General features: G+C 45.7%; 1 protein-coding gene across 2 annotated transcripts in view; it reads right to left on the minus strand.

The window, feature by feature from the left end:
* The window catches only part of ASH1L (ASH1 like histone lysine methyltransferase), a 73,967-nt gene that overhangs the window by 25,529 nt on the left and 28,803 nt on the right, over positions 1-19,635 (minus strand). For both annotated transcript variants that reach the window (XM_083590929.1, XM_083590928.1), the window contains exons 4-7: positions 12,590-12,691; positions 8,844-9,546; positions 7,796-7,975; positions 2,177-2,271 (exon numbers count right to left, since the gene is read on the minus strand). In XM_083590929.1, the coding sequence (XP_083447055.1) occupies positions 2,177-2,271; positions 7,796-7,975; positions 8,844-9,546; positions 12,590-12,691 (1,080 nt within the window). The remainder of the gene's footprint in view (positions 1-2,176; positions 2,272-7,795; positions 7,976-8,843; positions 9,547-12,589; positions 12,692-19,635) is intronic.

Here is a 19,635-nt window from a genome sequence, read left to right on the forward strand (position 1 = left end):
TCTCCTCCACTGGAGGTTTTTAAACAGAGCTTGGAGGATCATCTGTCAAGGATTATTGAGCTGTGATGACTGCATTGCAGGTGGTTGTGACGAGAGAACACTTGGGGTCTCTTCCAGCTCAACAATTCTGTGATTTAAAGCACATTCTCCCTCCCTCCCAGCAAAATAATCCTGGGAAGCGTAGTTTACAATCCACAGCACCCTTAACAAACTAAGTTCCCAGGATTCTTTGAGGTGGAGGGGAATGTGCTTTAAATGTATGCTGTGCACACAGCCTTAGTCCCCAACCAGGACATTCTCAGCTCAGACCTCAAAGTCCCAGACAACCCACCTTCAAAGATAACAGAGATTACAGCTCCTAACTTAGAATCATAGAGTTGGAAGGGACCCTGAGGATCATCTGGTCCAGCCCCCTGCACTGCAGGAATATGCAGCTGTTCCTTACGGGGATCAAACCTGCAACCTTGGCATTCATCAGCTCCACACTCCAACCAACTGAGCTACCCAGCTTCCTCCTCTGAAGGTTCACCAGAGCTGTAACCTGAATGTTTTCGAGACAACAGACACATGTAAGCTTGTCTGAGCAAGCATTAGGTGGCAAGGAGTTTCACGGTGTTTGAACCATGCCAAGATAGGCAGGGCAAATGAGCTCAAACAAAAACAAACTGCTAAGCCTTAAAAGAAGAGAGAGCCACCTTTCACCCTCTGTTAGGATGCAACAGCAAAGGGGAGCAAAGGGAGGCAAGCAAAGCCCAGAGGGGTCAGCAGGGTGCCCCTGGCCTTGGCTTTTCTGTGATGCTGCAGGCACCTCTTCTCACTTCTGAAAAACATATTTTTTTGTGGGTGGGTGGTTTGGTGGGGAGAGAAGAGCAGCTGTCACGTTGTCTTTACAACTTGCTCTTAAAATTTGTTCTTATTTTTCAAAGCCTCAAGTTGTGCTTGGCGAGTTCCAGGAAGCAGCAAAGTCCACTGGGAATCTGTTTTCACTTCTATGACCTCACTGGCTAAAACAAAAGGCTCTTTCAAGGGCCTGGCAGCCAGCCCAGAGAGTAGGGAGTGCTCTCTCTCTCTCTCTCTCTCTCTCTCCCCCCCACCTCAATAAAAGGAGGCACCCAGACAAGGAGTTAGCCCAGCAGAGAAATAATCCTCCTAACATGATTGGGGAGGCGAGACTGCTCTGCCTTTACGCCAGGCAGAGTCATTAAAGCTGCCTTATCTTAATAGGACATGTTTGTTTGTGTCTCCTGGCGCAAATAAACTGGAGGGCTGTGACCTGGCGAGGGATTGGGGGGGCGGGGCGGGGAAGGAGCGCAAGCCCAAGGCACAAACAAGTCTCAACCCTTAAATAAGGAAAAAACGGTCCCTGGGGTTGGAATACGCTCAAGCTGGATCACTAACAAGGCTGCTCAAGTTAAAGGGACTAAATAAACCTTTCTCCTCGAGTCGCTCCACAAACAAGCAAGATGCTTGAACTTTCTGCCTTTTCACTTTTACAGACTAGCACAGCTACCCTGCTATAGAAGTGGTTCTCAAACTTTTTTCTCTGGGCCACACTTTAAGAATAGAAATTTGTTCGCACCACAGTGAATTTTTTTATTGATAAGACATGCATTGGAAAACAAAAAGATCACCACTACAGTGCAAAATGTCCCCAAGTTTCAGCTGTCACGCCTGCAAAGCAAGCTTTGAAAAGTGCAAGGGAACTTCAGCCACCGTCTTGCGGCAGACCAGGAGTGGGGTGGGAAAGCTGAACTCCACAGCGCATGGTACAACTGTCAATCCTATTTCCAGCACAAATCTAAGCACACAAATATTGGACTAGTATGGGCTTGCATTGTTCCCAATAAAGCAAAGCGGTGCACTCCTAGGACTTTAAAGTGACAAGTCAGGAAAGTAAATTTTACAATGCAGTCTCTAAAATCCCTCTCGACTGCACAGGACCTACAGCATTTTAGAGGAGAGTTTCACGACCCTCCTCCCCAAATGAGTGGCTCTGCGTTGGCCCAGAAACAAGGGTCTTGAACCCATACTAGGAATTTCCTCCTTTGGGGGTCGATTCAGGCACCCACCCCCTGCCCCGCAAGTACCCAAATGATAACCTGGGGGCCATTCACTTCCTCTGGCTGAGAGGGCGCATGCAGGGCCCATTCAAAGCATGCACAGAGAACCCACTCACCCACGTGGATAGGTGCCGGGAACAATCCGTACTCGTGCTCCCCAGGAGTGTACTCCAATTTTTCCTTCTTTAACTGGATCAGTCGGCTTTTGGGGCTGGGGATGGAAGAGAGAAGAACCAAGTGAGTGATCGTAGAAGACCGTGCCGTGTCACCAGGGTCTGCACCCTTCACCACATTCCAGAGGCAACATAGCACAACAGGGGAGAGCGTGACCTGTGAGCCGCAAATCTCTGCTTGGAATCCTCCCTCTGTTTTGAATTCCATTTGCAGCTTTAGGCAGCAGAGGCTGGTCCATTAATGTGTATGGGGGCACTGCCACACCAACTTCGGTCTGACCTCAGCTATCCCCCCCACCCGGCCTTGCCTTCTTCCTTACAATCAGTGGGTGGCAATGCCTGTCAGCTCCCTCCTCCTTAGACTCAGTGTTGCCCCACAGAACTAAGCAGGGAGGAGGATGGGGACAAGGCTACAGTTAGCTGGTTCTGCCTGTCATTGGCACTGGTTTCCCCACATGCTGGGCACTTGCCTTCCGCCCCACCAGTCCCAATGGGCACCAGCCACAACTGGCTATAGGTAAGCTATTCTCTCCGGGAGGGGTAAGACGGTGAGGTAATAACTACTGCTGCCAAGCTCAATTTTGGTGAAGGGGTTTAAATGCTTGTGGAACAGTGCCGTTCTGCTACAGCCCAAAGCGATAGCTCAAAAAGCGACCATCGTCATAAACGAGTTGACATGGCTAAAGGGAGCTTAGTAGCTGGACTGGAACTTAGAGCAGCGATACCTCTCTGCAACTGATGAGAATTTCTCTCTTTTTTAAAAAAACAACAACAAAACCCTCAAAGTATCACAAGCTTCCAGTGCTAATGATTACAGAGAAATGTGCAAAGGTCATTTTCGTAGAGGAAAGAGGAGCAAACTGACATTAAAATAAACCAAGCCTAACCTCGACATTCCATTGTCAGGTTCATAATCTATTAAAGAAACACTCTCTGAATGGTAATACTGTACAGCCACAGGGCACTATGTCCACTAACTTCAACCTGGCACGTTCACGATAAAAGGCCTGCAGATTTAGCCAGCCGCATGTAACTAAAACCTGCAAATTAGGAGTGGTCCTAAAGCTCTTAATTTATTTTCAGTGTGTGCAGCACATACTGGCTGATAGAACTGCCCTCTGCTGACCTACTTTCAACAAGCATCTATACCGCCTGTGCAGCAGTAAACTGTACTGCCACAAGAGGGTACTGTACCATTGTAATAATTAGGTGTGCAGGCCCAAAACTTCTCCAGCACAACCCCAAACAAGAAGCAAACACTGGTAGGGCCAAGGGGGGTACATTGCTCTGGACGTCCTGAGAGGGGTCAGGGCCCCATTTTGCACCATCACAACCTCTGTCCGACTGGGATGGAGGTCACCCCCACCCACGGCAGCTTTTTCCGCCCTCTTGCACAGCAAGCAAAACCGTTTATGAAGTTCCGACAGTCTGAAAAAAACCCAGCTTTTAAGGAGGGCACTTATTAAACGCTTTTCAGAGGACACAAAAACGCACACAGTTTTTAACAGAAGTACAGTTGTACCTTGGATCCTGAACGCCTTCCTGCAGCCAACCAGAAGCCGAGCTTTGGTTTCCAAACGTTTTGGAAGTCGAATGGACTTCCAGAACGGTTTCCATTCAACTTCCAAGGTGTGACTGTACTTGCAAAACTCTCCAGTGGCAAGACACCATCCTCTCTTAGGAGGAAGATAGACCTCTCCTGAGACCAGTGGCTGGTGTGGCACATGTGCACATTTCCCCCCTTCAGAAAAATCATTTAATTATTAGCTCTCCACAAATTTGCTGACCGGTAGATTAAAACTCGCAGCCCCACTCTGGACAGGGTTGCACTCCCTTGGAAGGAGTGGGTGCAGAGAACTGGGGTACTTCTGGAACCCAACTTTGGGCCGGCTGGTCTTGGTGGCTGCAAATGAGTCCAGCTAACTTGCCAGCTGTAGCCTGCTTTGGACAGGTTGACTTGGCCAATGTACTCGAGGCTCTGGTAAGCTCAAGACTGGATTATTGTAATGTGCTCTACGTGGGGCTGTCCCCTGGTCCAGAACGCAGCAGCCAACTTACAGGCTGGGGTGCCATCTAGAACTCCTGTTTTAAAGCAGCAGTTGCTGGTTGCCTGTTCGTTTCAAAGCCCAATTCAAGGTGTTCACAGAGATGACTGACTTAAGGTCTCAAATATGTGAGAGACCACCTCCTTTCCTGCAGACCTTCCCAGCCATTAACATCGGCAGGAGGGGGTCCTCACAGTTGCCCTGCCATCTTCCCAGTCTCAGAGGCTGGCAGCCAGCAAGAGAGCATTCACTGTGGCAGCGCCAAAACCACAGAATTCCCTCCTTGTAGAGCTACATCTAGTGTCATCGTTATTCTGCTTTATTGCATGCTGAAGACATCTCTCTTTATCCTGGCCTTTGACAGCTGAAAAGTATTTCTGTTATCTACCTACAAATTGTTAATTTATCAGGTTTTTATTTGGTTTCGAATTGCATTATTTGTGCCATTGAAACCCGCCCTGTGATCTTAATGTGAATGGCAGGTAATAAATCTGATAACCAAATAAAATCAATGAAGCAATATTTCTTTATCTACACAACAGCCTTACTTTCAAGCAAAGAGGCCTGTTTCCACCCCCCACCCCGCAATTATCCCCACTGAACAGCATTTCTGGTCTGCGTTTGTGATGCTGAGCTCTATCTCATGGGAAGCTGCCTTATCCAGATACAGACCCACTGGTCCAAATAGCTCAGCACTGTCTCTTATACTGATCGGTAGAGGCTGTCCAGGGTGTCAGGCAGGGGTCTCTCCCAGCCCTACCTATAAATGCTGGGGATACCTCCAACATATCAGTGTTAAGTGAACACATGGAAAGCGCCTGCCTTAGGTTTGCTCATTTTACCGAAGAAAAGAGAGCTTCCCCGGCACTCAGTCTTCATCAGGAGCCATAAATATCATGTTGATGAGACTTATCCTCATCAATAACTTAAAAATACAGTGGTTTGCATTTCAAATATCAGAATCTTCTCAAGTGTTTGTGAAATGCTGACATAGTTGCCTTTGGAAACAGAAGGCTGACTGATAAACATTTGGTATTTTTATTTCTATGAATGTCTATGTCTATAATGTGCCATTTCAATGTTAGGATCTTTTTTAAAGAGATGTGATTTCAAAGTGCGTGGTTTTTGGTTTGTTTTTCCTTTTAATGCAACCCTGAGGAATTTCCAATTTGCATATCTTTCACAAAGGGAGAATATGTTTTCGGGTTAATGCACTGCTAAAACCTCCCTGTGTTTTTACTTTTGCAGAAACAGTTCATCCCAGACTCAGTTCACTTCCCATGGAACACCTTTCTCCCTGAAAACTCTGCCATCGCCAAAGAACAATCAGAGGCCAAGTGGCAAAATTCTTCCTCACTTGGGGAAAAGCAATTTATGAGAGCGAGCAGAGCTGCCAAAAGGGTTCTCAGGAGAGTAAGCCGCTCCCTGGTCTTAAGAGGAGATGCTTCCAATCCGTCCTTTAAACAAAAAAGGAAAGGAAAGGAAATGCTGATGAGTCACACATCTTGTGAGCAAAGTATTCTTTAACTTGGCTACCATTCAGGAATTTTGCGTGTGGGCTCCAGAGAGGAGACGAAAAGTTGCATCAGATTGCATCCCAGAGCGACGGCATGCCTGCACTGGCTGTCTCCCTTGGGCTAACGCAGGCTCAAAAAAACCAAGGTTTGTGCCAACTGGTGTATGAAAACTACAGCAACTCATGTTGCAGGGATGGTGGGGTCCAAACGTGCCAACCTGATGTGAATCATATTCTAATGGTTTCCCTATGTTCTCAAGGTATGCTACAAGCACACACCCGGCGGCAACAAGATTTGCCACTGGGCCTCAGCCCACTTCCTCCTGAAAATGGGACCTTGGGCAAATCAGTCACTCAACGGGGCTGCACTGCTATGCGCTGTTCGGGAAACCGGTTAAATAGGACTGAGAGGAAAGTACTCCACTTTCCGAGTGCCCCTTTATGTCATTGTTTAGAAGCAGATAATTCCCAAAACCTGCCTCAAGAGAACAATAAAGAGGGGCTTCCCCTTTAGTGTCTCTCTGGACTAACCAGCCCAACATCAGTTTGCCATCTGGCCAAGATGAGCACATGAAGCTACACGGTCAGAAGATCAGGACTGTCCCTGTGGCCTTGTGAAATTCTTCTTCCACATGCTACAACCACACCCCACTCTCATTTTCTCAATGGATCAGAGTGCAGCATTATGTTTGCTGAAGTGGGACACTCAGGGGCAGTATCTGAAATTAGCCAGGCACTGGGCGAATTTTGCACCTGGTTTTTGACCCCTTGTGATCAAGTGAAGATGCCTAGGCACCAGGATAATACTTGAGATCTCCACCATCTGGAGGTGCATGCCTGGGGATCATTGGATGTGAACTGTTTTCACACACTACCCTGTAGAATTTCACCCCACCCTGTAGAATTCTATCGGTTATATATTATCTGCACAATCAAAATGAATTTCTGGAACCAGACCGAGCAGGAACAGTCACCATTAAGAAAAAGAGGTCATATAATAGGCCAATAAATATGTGGACTGTCCCTGGATCAAGTGACTTTTCTACTTTAAGTTCTCAAAGCTCTTAACCTAGCTCAAGGTTGTTAACTGAACTAGACAGATGTTTAGCTGAGACTCAATCCCAGCCAGTCCATCATTTGAAAAATAAGACTTTAGCAGGGTCTTGACCCAAAATTGCAACTAGACATTCTGTTTTGGCAACTGTAACCTTGGTTTAAGGAGCCATTTGCCACCTAGTTTATATAACTGAGCTTCTGAATGCAATGAGTCTTCTAGGGCAGTGAAAGCAGGTCCTGCCCAACCATAAGGCAAATTGAGACAACTGTCTCAGGTGGAAGTCGCAGCAAATTGGCACTCAAACATGCCTCCCCCACCACTACCACACATCCACAGAAGCCTTGCCTTGGCAATGCCTCTGCATGGCTTTCCTCTTCCTGTGACACTTTGAGAAAGGGCCACAGGGGTCTTTGCTCAGAGTGAGGCATCCTGGGCAAAATGGCCCCCAAATGTGCCAGTGCTTTCCATCAATAACATGGTAGAAAAATATGGATCCAAGGCACTCTCAGCATTCCAGATGTGCTCACAAAAGTTTCCAATCCCGGAGCTAAATGCTCCCCACCCCCTGTACCAATTTGCTTTTATCTCCACTACTACCTTCCCTTTCTTTCCATCTAATCTTTGACCTGAAAGGGCAGAGAAGGGTAGCTGAGGAGATTGTTATTGCTAAAAAAGAAAAGAAAAGAAAATTTTAAAATGTAATGTGATTTTTAAAAATAATTTTTTTTTTAATGTGCTTTATAACTTTGAGCTCCTTCAAGGATGGCAACTGAGCAACACAGCCAAGACTTCTAGAGGTTTCTCTCAGACCAGGGTTACCTGGGAAGGTCTGTGGTGTCACTGCAGGCCTGCATCTTCAATTTTTATGGTTCCAAGTGTCCTAATTCAGGGGGAGGTAATGGACTGACCTAGCAGGCTATGACATTTCAGTAGGTCTGACTTACTCGGTGGTTTTGTACACATCAGAGTAGAGCCCTGCCTTCTGATATTTCTTCTTTGGGGGGCGCGGAGCTTTCTTCTCACGCTGCACAAGGGAAGTCAGAGGCTGCTCAACATTCTCCAGCTCACGCGGCTTCACTATCGCCTCATCAGGAGGAGGAGACTCTGTTGTTGTCTCAGAAAAGCTGGAAAGGTGGGGGGAAGAAACCAGGAAAGGTCAGCAGACCAGCAGCAAGTATGGCAGGAGAAAAATTATGCAGTGAGTATGCATCATTCAGGGGCAGAGTATGCATTCTGCATGCAGAAGGTCTCAGGTCCAGTCTTTGGCATCTCCGGTTCAAATAACCTTGGTTGCCTACCAGAGACCTTGGAGAGGTGGCTGCCAGTCAGAACAGATGATACTGTGCTAGATGGGCCAGTCATCATCATCTGTATGCTGCTTCTGCACAAAACTGTGCCCAGAGCAGGCTCAGGCTTCCCCAACCTGGTGCCTTCCAGATGTTTTGGACTACAACTCTCATCAGTCCCAGCCAGCAAGGGAACTATAGTCCAGAAACATCTGGAGGACACCTGGTCAGGTACGGCAGTCATAGCCAAGGCCTTACTTGCCAATGATACCAGGTTCAGTATCTGACAGCAGTTGAGGGAATGACCTTTACCTGACATCTTGGGAGAGCTACTGCCAGCCTGAGTAGGCAAGACTGGGCCCAAGAACCAATGGTCTGATGCAGTTTTGTGTGTTCAAAGGTCAGCTGGTGCATAATTCCCTTCTTCAGTGGTCATGATGCTGTCTTTGTTTTTATTTTATACTGCATGGATCATGAGGACTAGAAACTTTTATGCACACCTACAACAATTCTGTGCAACTCAGATCCTCCATGCAGCTCAGATACAGGAAGCCTTTGGCCTCGTCAGTTGTTGCTGAACTGCAACTCCTATCACCCGTGGCCATCAGGCAATACTTGCTAGGGCTGATGAGAGTTGTAGTTCTGCAAACTCTGGGGGGGCCAAAGCTGAAGCCCAACCAGTAGTGTTCACATGTAGAGAGATTACCTTTTATTGCTCTCCTGCTCATCATCTGGTAGAGGCTTCTGCCTTTTCCTGGCCTGCTCCTCCTCCAGCCACCGCTTCCTCTTCCAGCCTTTCACATTAACCCCCTGAACCACTGATTCTATGGCATCAGTAACCGTGTCAGGACTGCAGTGGAGCAGGCAGCCTTGGCCCCCGCCGTCCAGTTCTTGGCTGACAAAGCGGCTCACCTGGAGGGCGTGGACTGAAACCACTGAGGGCAAGGGGTACTTCCTGGGCCGGCCGGGCCGGCGCTTCACAAAGTTATTGCCAGTCCGTGCCTGCCTCTGCAGCTTCTTGGCTTTGAGGATTTTGTTGACGTGGTCCAGGTTTTTCTTAGTGGCCAAAAGCTTGTCGTAATTGCACATTTTCCTCGCCTGGCACTGCATGGCTTCCACCATGCTCCTCTTGAGGTGATGGGGGGAGTAGCCGCTCAACAACCGGTCTGAAAGGAGCGAGATGCCGTCGCCACCCGCGTTGCCCGGAATCAAGAGCCCGCTGCTCTTCTCCCTGCTGGGGCTTCGGCTGGGGCTACCTGAGGGCAGAACAGGTGTGTGCGTCATGACGGCCTCAAGGGTCTTGTCCAGGGCACCCTGGCTTTCATGTTGAGCCATGCGCTGCAGTAGATTATCCACAGGATCTTCCACTGCAGTCCCGAGCCTTGTACTTCGTGAAGGAAGCGGGGCCACTGGAGAAGGAGAAGAAACATCAGGAAGCATAAGTAGGTTTGATTTTCATTCATCCACTTATTTTAAATACATATATGCCACATAGGTTTGAGCAGATGAAATAAGATAACTTGTAGTACAAACACACCCTCCAACTTTAGCAGCAGCAGCAGCAGCAGCAGCAGCAGCAGCAGCAGCAGCAGCAGCAGCAGCAACAATAATTAAAAGCCTTCTGGGGGAAAAAACAGGCCTTTAACCACATGACTGTAAGTCATGGGGCCAGGTGGGCTTCTCTGGGGAGGACTTTCCACAACAATGGAGCCATGACCAGCAACACCCTGACTGCTTAAACGCAGGTAGCAAAAGGATCTAGGGCTTTAGAAATACCTTGAACTGGGCCCAGAAGCAAGTAACTAACTAGCCAATGACGATGGAACAACGTTGTGCTCCAGCCAACCAGCTGCACTCCAAATTCCAGCAGTATCAGAGTTGGACCAGTTGAAGTTTCCCGACTCTTTTCCAGTAGTCTAATCAGGAATTGCAAATGCTTGAATGATAGCAGTGAGGTCTATCTTCTTCAAGAAAGGGTGCAGCTGGTAAGCCAGCCTAAGCTGGTTAAAAGCTTTCTGATTTTTTAGGGTTGTGTATGGCCATCCTCACACTGTGCTCCTTTGAGGAGGGTGAAATTATCTGGGATTCCTCGCAAGCACACCATCTGTTGAGGAAATAGAGGGGCCTAAGCAGCTGCACTAACCGATGCTAATCCAGCTACACAACGTGGCTTGGGGGGGGGGAGATGCTGAGTCTCGATAGTCTGTCCTTGAACTGGTGCTCCCGTTTTTGGAAACGATCCAAGAGGATCCAGGCAACCCCAACCGCATGAGCCTGGTAACAGCTGCAGCGCTAGGCAGGGAAGACCAGAGAGCATTTGATTAACAAAGGAAGTTTTTCGTAAGGCTACGGTGCCTAGGGAGGATTTCACGGTGAGGATGGGCAACATCAGCAGCTTTCATTATCGCATTCTGACCCCTCCCAATCTACATCGCTTCCTCCCCGACCGCAATCCAATTCTAACACTGTCTCAACCTAACCTCACTCTCCTCATCTGTCTCACATGGTGTCAACTGCTTAAAATGCCACCTGCTGCTATCTTTCCAGCTGCGGCTCAGCCTCTCTGTACCAGCCGACAGCTGTAGCCCAGCCACACTGGCAGCACAACGGTACTTTAGGCCACAAGATAAGCTTTCCCCAACCCCCTTTGGTTATTTCAGTTTAATTAGAGTAAGGAAGGGGTGGGGATGAAGACGAGAATCAGGAATAAATAAAAATGAATAAAAAGTAGGAGTCACATTAATCACTTGAGGAAATCGAAAGATGACCACAGATGTGGACTAAAATTCATGGAGAATCCCACCTGGGACGTCCCCTTATCCGTAAGACGGGACACTCTTAGGCCTGTTTTTACTTGTTGCTGTTTCTATAATTTTTTATATAATGTTTTACTCACATGCTTAAACAGAGTTTTTATGCCGTTTTATTGCTTTTTGTGCTGCTGTTGCATACTGCTTAAGAGATTTTTAAAATAAGCAATTGAGACAGGTTTATAAATACGTACATTTGTAATTTGTTTTTAGTGTTGCATTTTAAATTGCTGTGACTCGCCCCGAGCCATTAGGGGTGAAGGGAAGGGGAGAATCATAGACTTGTAGAGTTGGAAGGGTCCGTGAGGGTCATCTAGTCCAACCCCCCTTAATGCAGGAAACTTTTGCCCAACATGGGACTTGAATTCACAACCCTGAGCTTAGGAGTTTCATGCTCTACCAACTGAGGGAAGGGTAATAAATCAAATTATTATTATTTATTATTAATAATAGATAAGACTTCTTCCAAGCTTCCTCCTGTGAAGAATGACACAAGCAGAAGGACCTTTTGATGTCTCCATAATGCTATGACCCTAAAAGTGCATTCTTTAAGGTGATTGGCTAGGCAACTTGATTGGGTGGTTGACCCGGGAGCAATATATGGCACATCCATGGCTGCCCAGCAACTACAAAAGTGACCGTACACACTTCCTCTTCTCTTCCTATGCAGCATTAAGCTTTACTCAGCCCACCTGGCATAAAGACTGCTAAAAAGCGGCACACATGAAAATCCCTTAAAGCGAAGGTGGTAACTGGAAGACAAGTAACAACAACCCAACTGGTGCAGGAGTCGGATTAATTGATGAGCTCTGTATCACTCCCTGATGCACTCTGAATAGAAGTTTCATCATGGAGCGGTATCTATTGTCATCTTACTGTTAACCAGAAAGGTGGTGGTTCGAGCCCACCCAGGGATGGCTGTGGGCAGGATTCTTGCACTGCAGGGAATCGGACCAGCTGGCCCTTGGGATCCCTTCCAACTCTACGATTCTGTGATTCTTCAGCACCCAGTTCCAAAAGGGGTCACAAGCCTACTGACTCCCCATTTATTTGATAATTTCTACCTCACTTTTTACTCATTTGAAGACAACACCCAAGGCAGTCGCACTGCTGACATATTGAAGTTAATACAGCAGCTACAGAGAAATCCGACTCCTGTGTATCTGCTGGGCTTCCAATGTGGTGGGTTTTTAATTGACAGAAAGCTGATTGCCTCCCATGAACCAGAATGTGCCCAAAGGATCCATGACCAGCCCTTCTAGATTATCTAGCAGAATAACAAGCACGGCAGAGAATTTTAGAGTGGGGATCGGGAACCTATGGCCCTCCAGATGATGCTGGATGCCAACTCCCATCATCTATGACCAGTGGCTATGTTGGATGGGGCTGATGGGAGCCCAGCAACATCTGGAGGGCCACCAGGTTCCCCACACCTACTATACACTTCTCTAAGTGTGTTTAATATGAGATCCCAGATTGGCTGGGACATAGGTGTAGGTCAGAGATGGGGAATCTGTGGCCTTCCAGATGATGCCTGACCACTGGGCCATGCTGCTGAGGCTGATGGGAGCTGAGTCCAACAGCATCTGGAAGCCCATGGGATCGCTATCCTCATTTGAGAAGCAGCAGGTGGTTTATTTGCCTGTAGAAGATGTGCTCTCGGATGAAGACCTCTTCCTGGAGGGGCTGCAGCTCGTGCCCTCCGATGGCCTCTGCAAGGGTTTGTCTTGTGCTGGAAGATTTCCTGGCAAAGGAGAAAAGCGTGTCAAAAAGAAACGGAAGGTTTTTAAGCTGTGCTTACCAATGTCAGAAAAGGATCAAAAGGAACCACAAGATCAGCGTTTCCCAAACTTGGGTCTCCAGCTGTTTTTGGACTACAACTCCCATCATCCCCAGTGGTCAGGGATGATGGTAATTGTAGTTCAAAAACAGCTTAACACCCAAGTTTGGGAAACGCTGCACTAGATGAACCCCTGTGGTTTTGTGTTCAGCTGAAATGAAGCCTAGGTATGCATTCAGCCCTTGCTTTCCTCCTTCCTCGTCCTCCCCCACTTTTTCAACTGTAAACGCCTTGGGGCAAAGACCTGGCTCCCCTCCATTTGCATCTTGTGCTATTTCTCTAAAGCCCAAGTACATCAATAATAACAAAGTGGCCTTTGACACTTGAGATATATTCAAGACCCATCCTAGTGACTTTAATTTATTTTTAACTGTTTTCAATGCTGTATTTTGTTTTGCTGTAACCCACACTGGATCCTTCTGGGGAACAGCAGTTTTTAAAAATCTGTCTAATAACGGCAACAACAATAGGCAAAAAAAAGGGGGGGGAGAGAGAACACAAAATGGAATATAGAGCAGACATGTTCAATTTGGACTCCAGTGCTACAGCTGAGAAAGAGGAAATGTTTCGATCTAAAAGACCACCAGGTGAGAGGCAGCATTTACAAAAACATGTCAGAAGGCTCCAACCACCACTTAAGAGAAGCTCTCCACGGCTGCTTTCTCTCTCCATCACTCCCTTCTGTCCCATCCATCCTTCCACTGAAAGGAACACCTGGCACATCTGGTTTAATGAAATTCAATTTCTCAGTTTTCCTTTTCCCACTGCTCTACTGACATCCAGAGAAATTGGTTCAACACCCCACCCCAGTCCACACACAGCATTTTTTATCCCCCATCTCTAAGTGTCTCTTGTACTCTTCCACCTGGAACTGTGGGGGAATGGGGAGGGAAACACACAAGAGAGTATTTAAGTGTCACAACAGCATGTTAGAACTTGGATACACACACACACACACGTTGTTCATCCTTTCCCCAGCTTATCACAAACAGCAGCCTGAGATTCTTCCTCGAAAAATATGAACTTCTTTCCATTTCTGCATAATAATCCTGATGTCTACATACTTTACCCCCTTAAGCCCAGATAATACTATTGCCATGCTGATGGTTTCTATTTTCAGCTTTTGTTTCTTCTCCCTCCTTCTAAGTAGCAAAAAGCTAAGTAATGCCTAGGGACAGTATCTCCAATACTGTGCGTTATTTGAAAGTATTGTTTTACTAAAATAAATGGCCTTTATCAAACCTTTGCAAATATACCAAGCAGAACAATCTGATCATTGGGCTGTGCTGGCTGAGGCTGATGGGAGTTGTAGTCCAACAACTTCTAGGGGGAGTCAGGTTCCCCAGCCCTGTTATAAATAGGGTGACCATGCAGCTGGCGAGAGAGGTTGGACAAATAAACTTCTGAATGCTCCCAATAAGGATAATTTGTCTTCGGGCTGCGCAGTAACTCTCCTTCAGCACCGTTGCACATCAAGAGTACTGCTGAAGATAAATGGGACAGAAACTTGCTATCTCACACACTCCCTGCTTTCATAAGTATCGTTTCTGATGTCTAGACAGGCAAAATAGATGTTGCGAGGGCAGTCACCCCCCTATGTATAAAGCAGGGGGTCGGAAGGTCTAAAGGAGTGGGTGCCTGAGAAGAGATGAACTTTCCCCTCTCACCTTCCTATTTAAAGTTATCACAAACATTCTTCATCTAGCCAGGCTGAGGGAGAACACTCCCTGGAGAAAGCTGGGGAGGGTTCAGCTTCTCCTGCAAAAATGAAGAGTCTAGGCCCTGCTTTTCAACAGCCAGCCAGTGTGGTGTAGTAGTTAGACATGGGTAGGCAAACTAAGGCCTGGAAGCCGGATCCAATCCAATCGCCTTCTAAATCCGGCCCACTTATGGTCCGGGAATCAGCGTGTTTTTACATGAGTAGAATGTGTCCTTTTATTTAAAATGCATCTCTGGGTTATTTGTGGGGCATAGGAATTGCCCCACAATTTTTTCGCTCCAAAATATAGTCTGGCCCCCCCACAAGGTTGGAGGGACAGTGGACCGCCCCCCTGCTGAAAAAGTTTGCTGACCCCTGGGTTAGAGTGTTTGACTGATACCTGGGAGACCACGGTTCTAGTCCCCATTCGCCCCACAAAGCTCACTGGGTGACCTTGGGCCAATCACTGACTCTCAGCCTAACTCACTTCACAGGGTTGTTGTGAGGTTAAAATGGGGAAAAGGAAAAACCATGTAGGCCTCTTTGACCTCCTTGGAGGAAATGTAGAATATAAATGTAATTAATAATAATAACAACAACACAAAAAACATGGTTGAACACCCCCCTATAGTTTGACCCTTAACAGTAGGCTGTTTTTGGTGTGTTTTTTTTTGCTTTTATGGCTGTGAAATTCAAATTTCTTCTTCCCAAAAGTCAAATTTCTTCTTTCCAGAGGAGGCTGGTCAATTATGGCAAATGAAGCACTACCCCACCAGCTTCAATCTGCTCTCAATCAGCTGCCGAATCGGCTCCCTCCTCCTAAATCTCAGTGTTGCCCATTGTACAACTGAGCAAGGAGGGGATTGGAGACAAAACCAAAGTTAGTTGGCTCTGCCTGTCATTGGCTCTGGCTCCCCCTACTGCAGGATCACTGCCTTCTGATCTACCAGTCCCAATCGGCAGCAGGCACACCAACATTGAGCAAAAGATTCCTACACTGCAGGGGGGTTGGACTACATGACCCTCGTGGTCCCTTCTAACTCTACAATTCTTTGAAAGTAAAATTAGTTACCCCCTCCTGCTGCACTGTTTGGTGCTGCTCCTTTGTTAATTCTGTTTCCAGTTCAGTTCTGTCATTTTATCTTATGGCTTTAATATAATTTGTACCTGTTTTATCGTTTTAATTGGGAGATTTCTGCAACCTGCCCTTGGACCATTCGTGAAAAGTAGGCTATTAAGTATAACTGAACAAAAAAGTAAATAAATTAAATAGAACCTCATTACAGAGGAGACTGTATATTGATGCTTTAAGTAGGGGCATGTTTGCAAACTTGAAGACGGTTTTCTCTCTCTTTTGCATTAATTCTGGCTAAGTGAATGGTGGTGATGGTGATGCAAAGAGCACCACGTGAAATTATGGATCTCGTTGGATGTTATATAGGCACGCTTGTCAGGAAACCAAGCGCAGCCTTGGCGATCAAGCTTGCAATGGCCTCCACAGTGTGTGTGTGCCGCAGGCCAAACGAGGAAAGTTCCAGAGGTGTTTATCTCGGCGCTACTTAAATGCACAGCCCTCCGGGGCCTTTGCTGCACAACATGCCTGAGATGTGGCAAGGAAAGGTGAACGAGCCAAGCGCAGAGCTGAAAGCTGCTCTCAGATGAAAACAGCTGGTTTCAATTGTGGGAAGCACACTTACTGAAAGCGATACATTTTCATCTGACTCACCAATTAAATGCACTAGCAGAGACGCAATGATTCAGAGATGGCACTCGGCAGGCTTCGGCCTAAAATGTCTGTTTTCCTTCTAATTAAGGCTGTTTCTCATCAAATCCAAGTCAGCTCACTCACGGTAATGGAATTCCTCGGGAAATTCCCAGAACTGCACTAACCAACACAACCTGTTTTCTCCTCCTGCTTTTCAGACTTAACCCGTTGAGGGAGGATGTCGTACTCAGCCTGTAAGAGGGAAGCTAAACTGGGGGCTTTGGGGGGGAACCAGGTACCTAACCTATGGGAAAAGAGGAGGTGTAACAAGCCAAATCTGGGGGTATTTGTAGGTGCAAGAAGGGCAGCAAGAGTGCCACTAGATATCGGTGTGGAGGCTTCTCAGCAAGATCTAAAAGCCTGATTTTGGATCCAGAGTAAAAATTAGCTTGCAGAACAAACTTTTTTAAAAAAGCACTGTTAAGCACTCTTAAGTCCACTGATGTTCATGGGTGTTACTAAAAGGATGACTAAAATTGAATATTTACCTGCTTGTTAAAAAACAAAAACTTCATAGTGACTGTAGCAAACCTGGCAAATTCTAGAGGAGTAATGGTGTTAGTAGTATATTATTGGCAAGAACAAAAACGGAGCCTAGTGGCAGTTAAAAGACTAAAAGATTTATTATAGCATAAACATTTGTGGAGCAGAACCATGAAAGCGTAAGCCTCAATAAATCTGGTAGTCTTTAAGATGCCACAAGACTCTGTTTTGTATAGAAATGTTATCAACACAGTTTTTTGTTGGTTTTTTATTTTTTTATTTTTATAAAATTTTTATTAGGTTTTAAACACATAATAAAAGACAATACAAGACAATACATAAACAAACAAACATATAAACACGTATACTTTCTTAACATTTTTCCTTGACCTTCTTTCGGCGACTTCCCCATACCTCCCCTTTCTGCATCCCTGTTATCAATCTTTTCAGCATCCCCTAATTTCCATATAAGACTTTCTTTTGCTAATCGCTGCAATTCTGTTTTGCATTACCCAAAACATTTTAGCATTCATTAATTTTACAACAGTTCTTAAGATAGATTTTAAACTTCTTCCAATCTTCTTCCACCGTCTCTTTCCCTTGGTCGCGGATTCTGCCGGTCATCTCAGCCAGTCCCATATAGTCTATTACCTTAGTCTGCCATTCTTCCAGTGTGGGTAGTTCTTGTGTCTTCCAATACTTTGCTAATAATACTCTTGCTGCTGTTGTAGCGTACATAAAAAACGTCCTGTCTTTCCTTGACACCAATTGGCCTACCATACCCAGGAGGAAGGCTTCTGGTTTCTTCACGAACGTGCATTTAAGCACCTTTTTCATTTCATTGTAAATCATTTCCCAGAAAACCTTTTTGTTGGTTTTTTAAAACCACCCAAGAAACTGATTTGTGCCTTTGGTGTTTCAACCCAGTAACCAAGCCCACAGAACTGTTTATAACAGGGTTTCCCAAACTTGGGTCTCCAGCTGTTTTTGGACCATCAACTTCCATCACTCCTAGGTAGCAGGACCAGTGGTCAGGGATGTTGGGAACTGTAGTCACTCAGTTTGCTTAACCAGTGCGGTTACCAGACATAGAGAAGAAACCATGAAGAGTTTCGTGGAACCTTCATGACTAAAAAAATTATTACAGCATAAGCTTTTGCGGTCTACAGTCATCAGGTAAATGAAGTGTCATCCTCAGTTACAGTTACACATGGTGTGTGGGTGGGTTGTTGGGATTTTCTTTTAAAAAATTTTTTGAGAGGGGGAGAATTGTAAACAGTGAGGTCAGGGGGAAAACGAATGCAGAAAAGTAGAAATGGTGATGGTTACATAAGAAACGGTGGTAATTCACAACACAGTTGTTGATGACAGGCACATTCCGGCAATGGTAAGCCAATTAACATATATAATGTGCTAATAATCCATTGTCTTGATTCATTCCACTTGTGAAACCATTAAACCTCTTGATATATTGTAATGCAGCAGTTTGAAGTTGTGGTCTGCCTTTGAAATTCCTTTGCTCCATAAAGTCCACTTTAAGGTCACTTGCAAAATGTCCTGGAAGACTCCGGTATGGCTCCCCTTTAACACATACACACCCCAACAATACAACAACACAAACCCACTGACAGCATACAACTGAATATAGCTAACTTAACCCAACAACACCCCCCCCCAAAAAATCCTACTGCAGCTAACCAAAGACAATCAACCACACCCTAGGCCACCCCAACCTCTCTCACCACCAAGGAAACATAAAAAGTGAATAGAAAAAGAACCTATTCAAGTGACACTGACACAAAACTCCACATATACACTAAGTAAAAGAACAGAAGCTTTACCACCCCACCCCCTCTCTCCTGTCCCCCCTTCTTTTTTGCCCAACCCTATATTGCATATAACACCAATGTCTCACGACAAATGTAACTGATCTGTAGAAAACGCAACCTGAAGAAAGAGACAATGCATGTGATTTTGTGAACGAGGAAAATCTTTAATAAAAAACATTTTTTTAAAAAAAAAATGTCCTGGAAGATTGAAAGGTTCCTCCACGGTATGAATTTGCTGAACAAATCTTTAAATGGAATACAAAGAGGGAGGTGGGAGGAAGTCAGGAAAATAAGTAAAAAAATGGTGAGAAATTGAAAAGAAGGATTTTTATTCTTCTTATCTTTTTTCTTTTTTCTTTTTTCTTCTCTTCTTTCTTTTTTTTTCTTTTTGTGTTGAATTTTTGATGTTTGTATTTTTTTTCTTTTTTTTCCAGTGTTCATTTTGTTGTTGTTTATGGTTTTGTAACTTTTTTTCTTGTTAAAATCTAATAAAATATTATTTAAAAAAAATAAAAAATGAAAGGTTCCTCCACTGACTTCTGAATACTGCCATCTCCGATGTCAGATTTGTGTCCATTTACACACAGAGTTACCAGCTGAAAACACTCAAGCGTAGCATTAATACTCTACAGCCCATGCTGGACACTTGACACTTCACTCACAGGCCTCGTGTGGTGGATCTGTATATAATGCCCTATATGCCTGAAGGAGTGTCTCCAGCCCCATCATTCAGCCTGGATGCTCGTTGCGAGAAGTGAGTTACAGGAAACCAGACAGAGGGCCTTCTCAGCAGTCCTGCCTGCCCTGTGGAACGCCCTCCCATCAGATGTCAAGGAAATAAACAACTGACGTTTAGAAGACACCTGTATTTTAATGTTTTTAATGTTTGATGTTTTACTGTGGTTTTATAGTTGTTGGAAGCTCCCAGAGTAGCTGGGGCAACCCAGTCAGATGGGCAGCATATAAATAGTATAGTAGTAGTAGTAGTTTATAGACAACTCTCCGACTTAAAACAGCTGCTCACCATCAACAACAGACCATGTAACAGAGATAGAGGCAAAGAGACCAGCCC

This window comes from Podarcis filfolensis (assembly GCF_964270895.1).
Source record: "Podarcis filfolensis genome assembly, chromosome: 16".
Lineage (NCBI taxonomy): Eukaryota > Metazoa > Chordata > Lepidosauria > Squamata > Lacertidae > Podarcis > Podarcis filfolensis.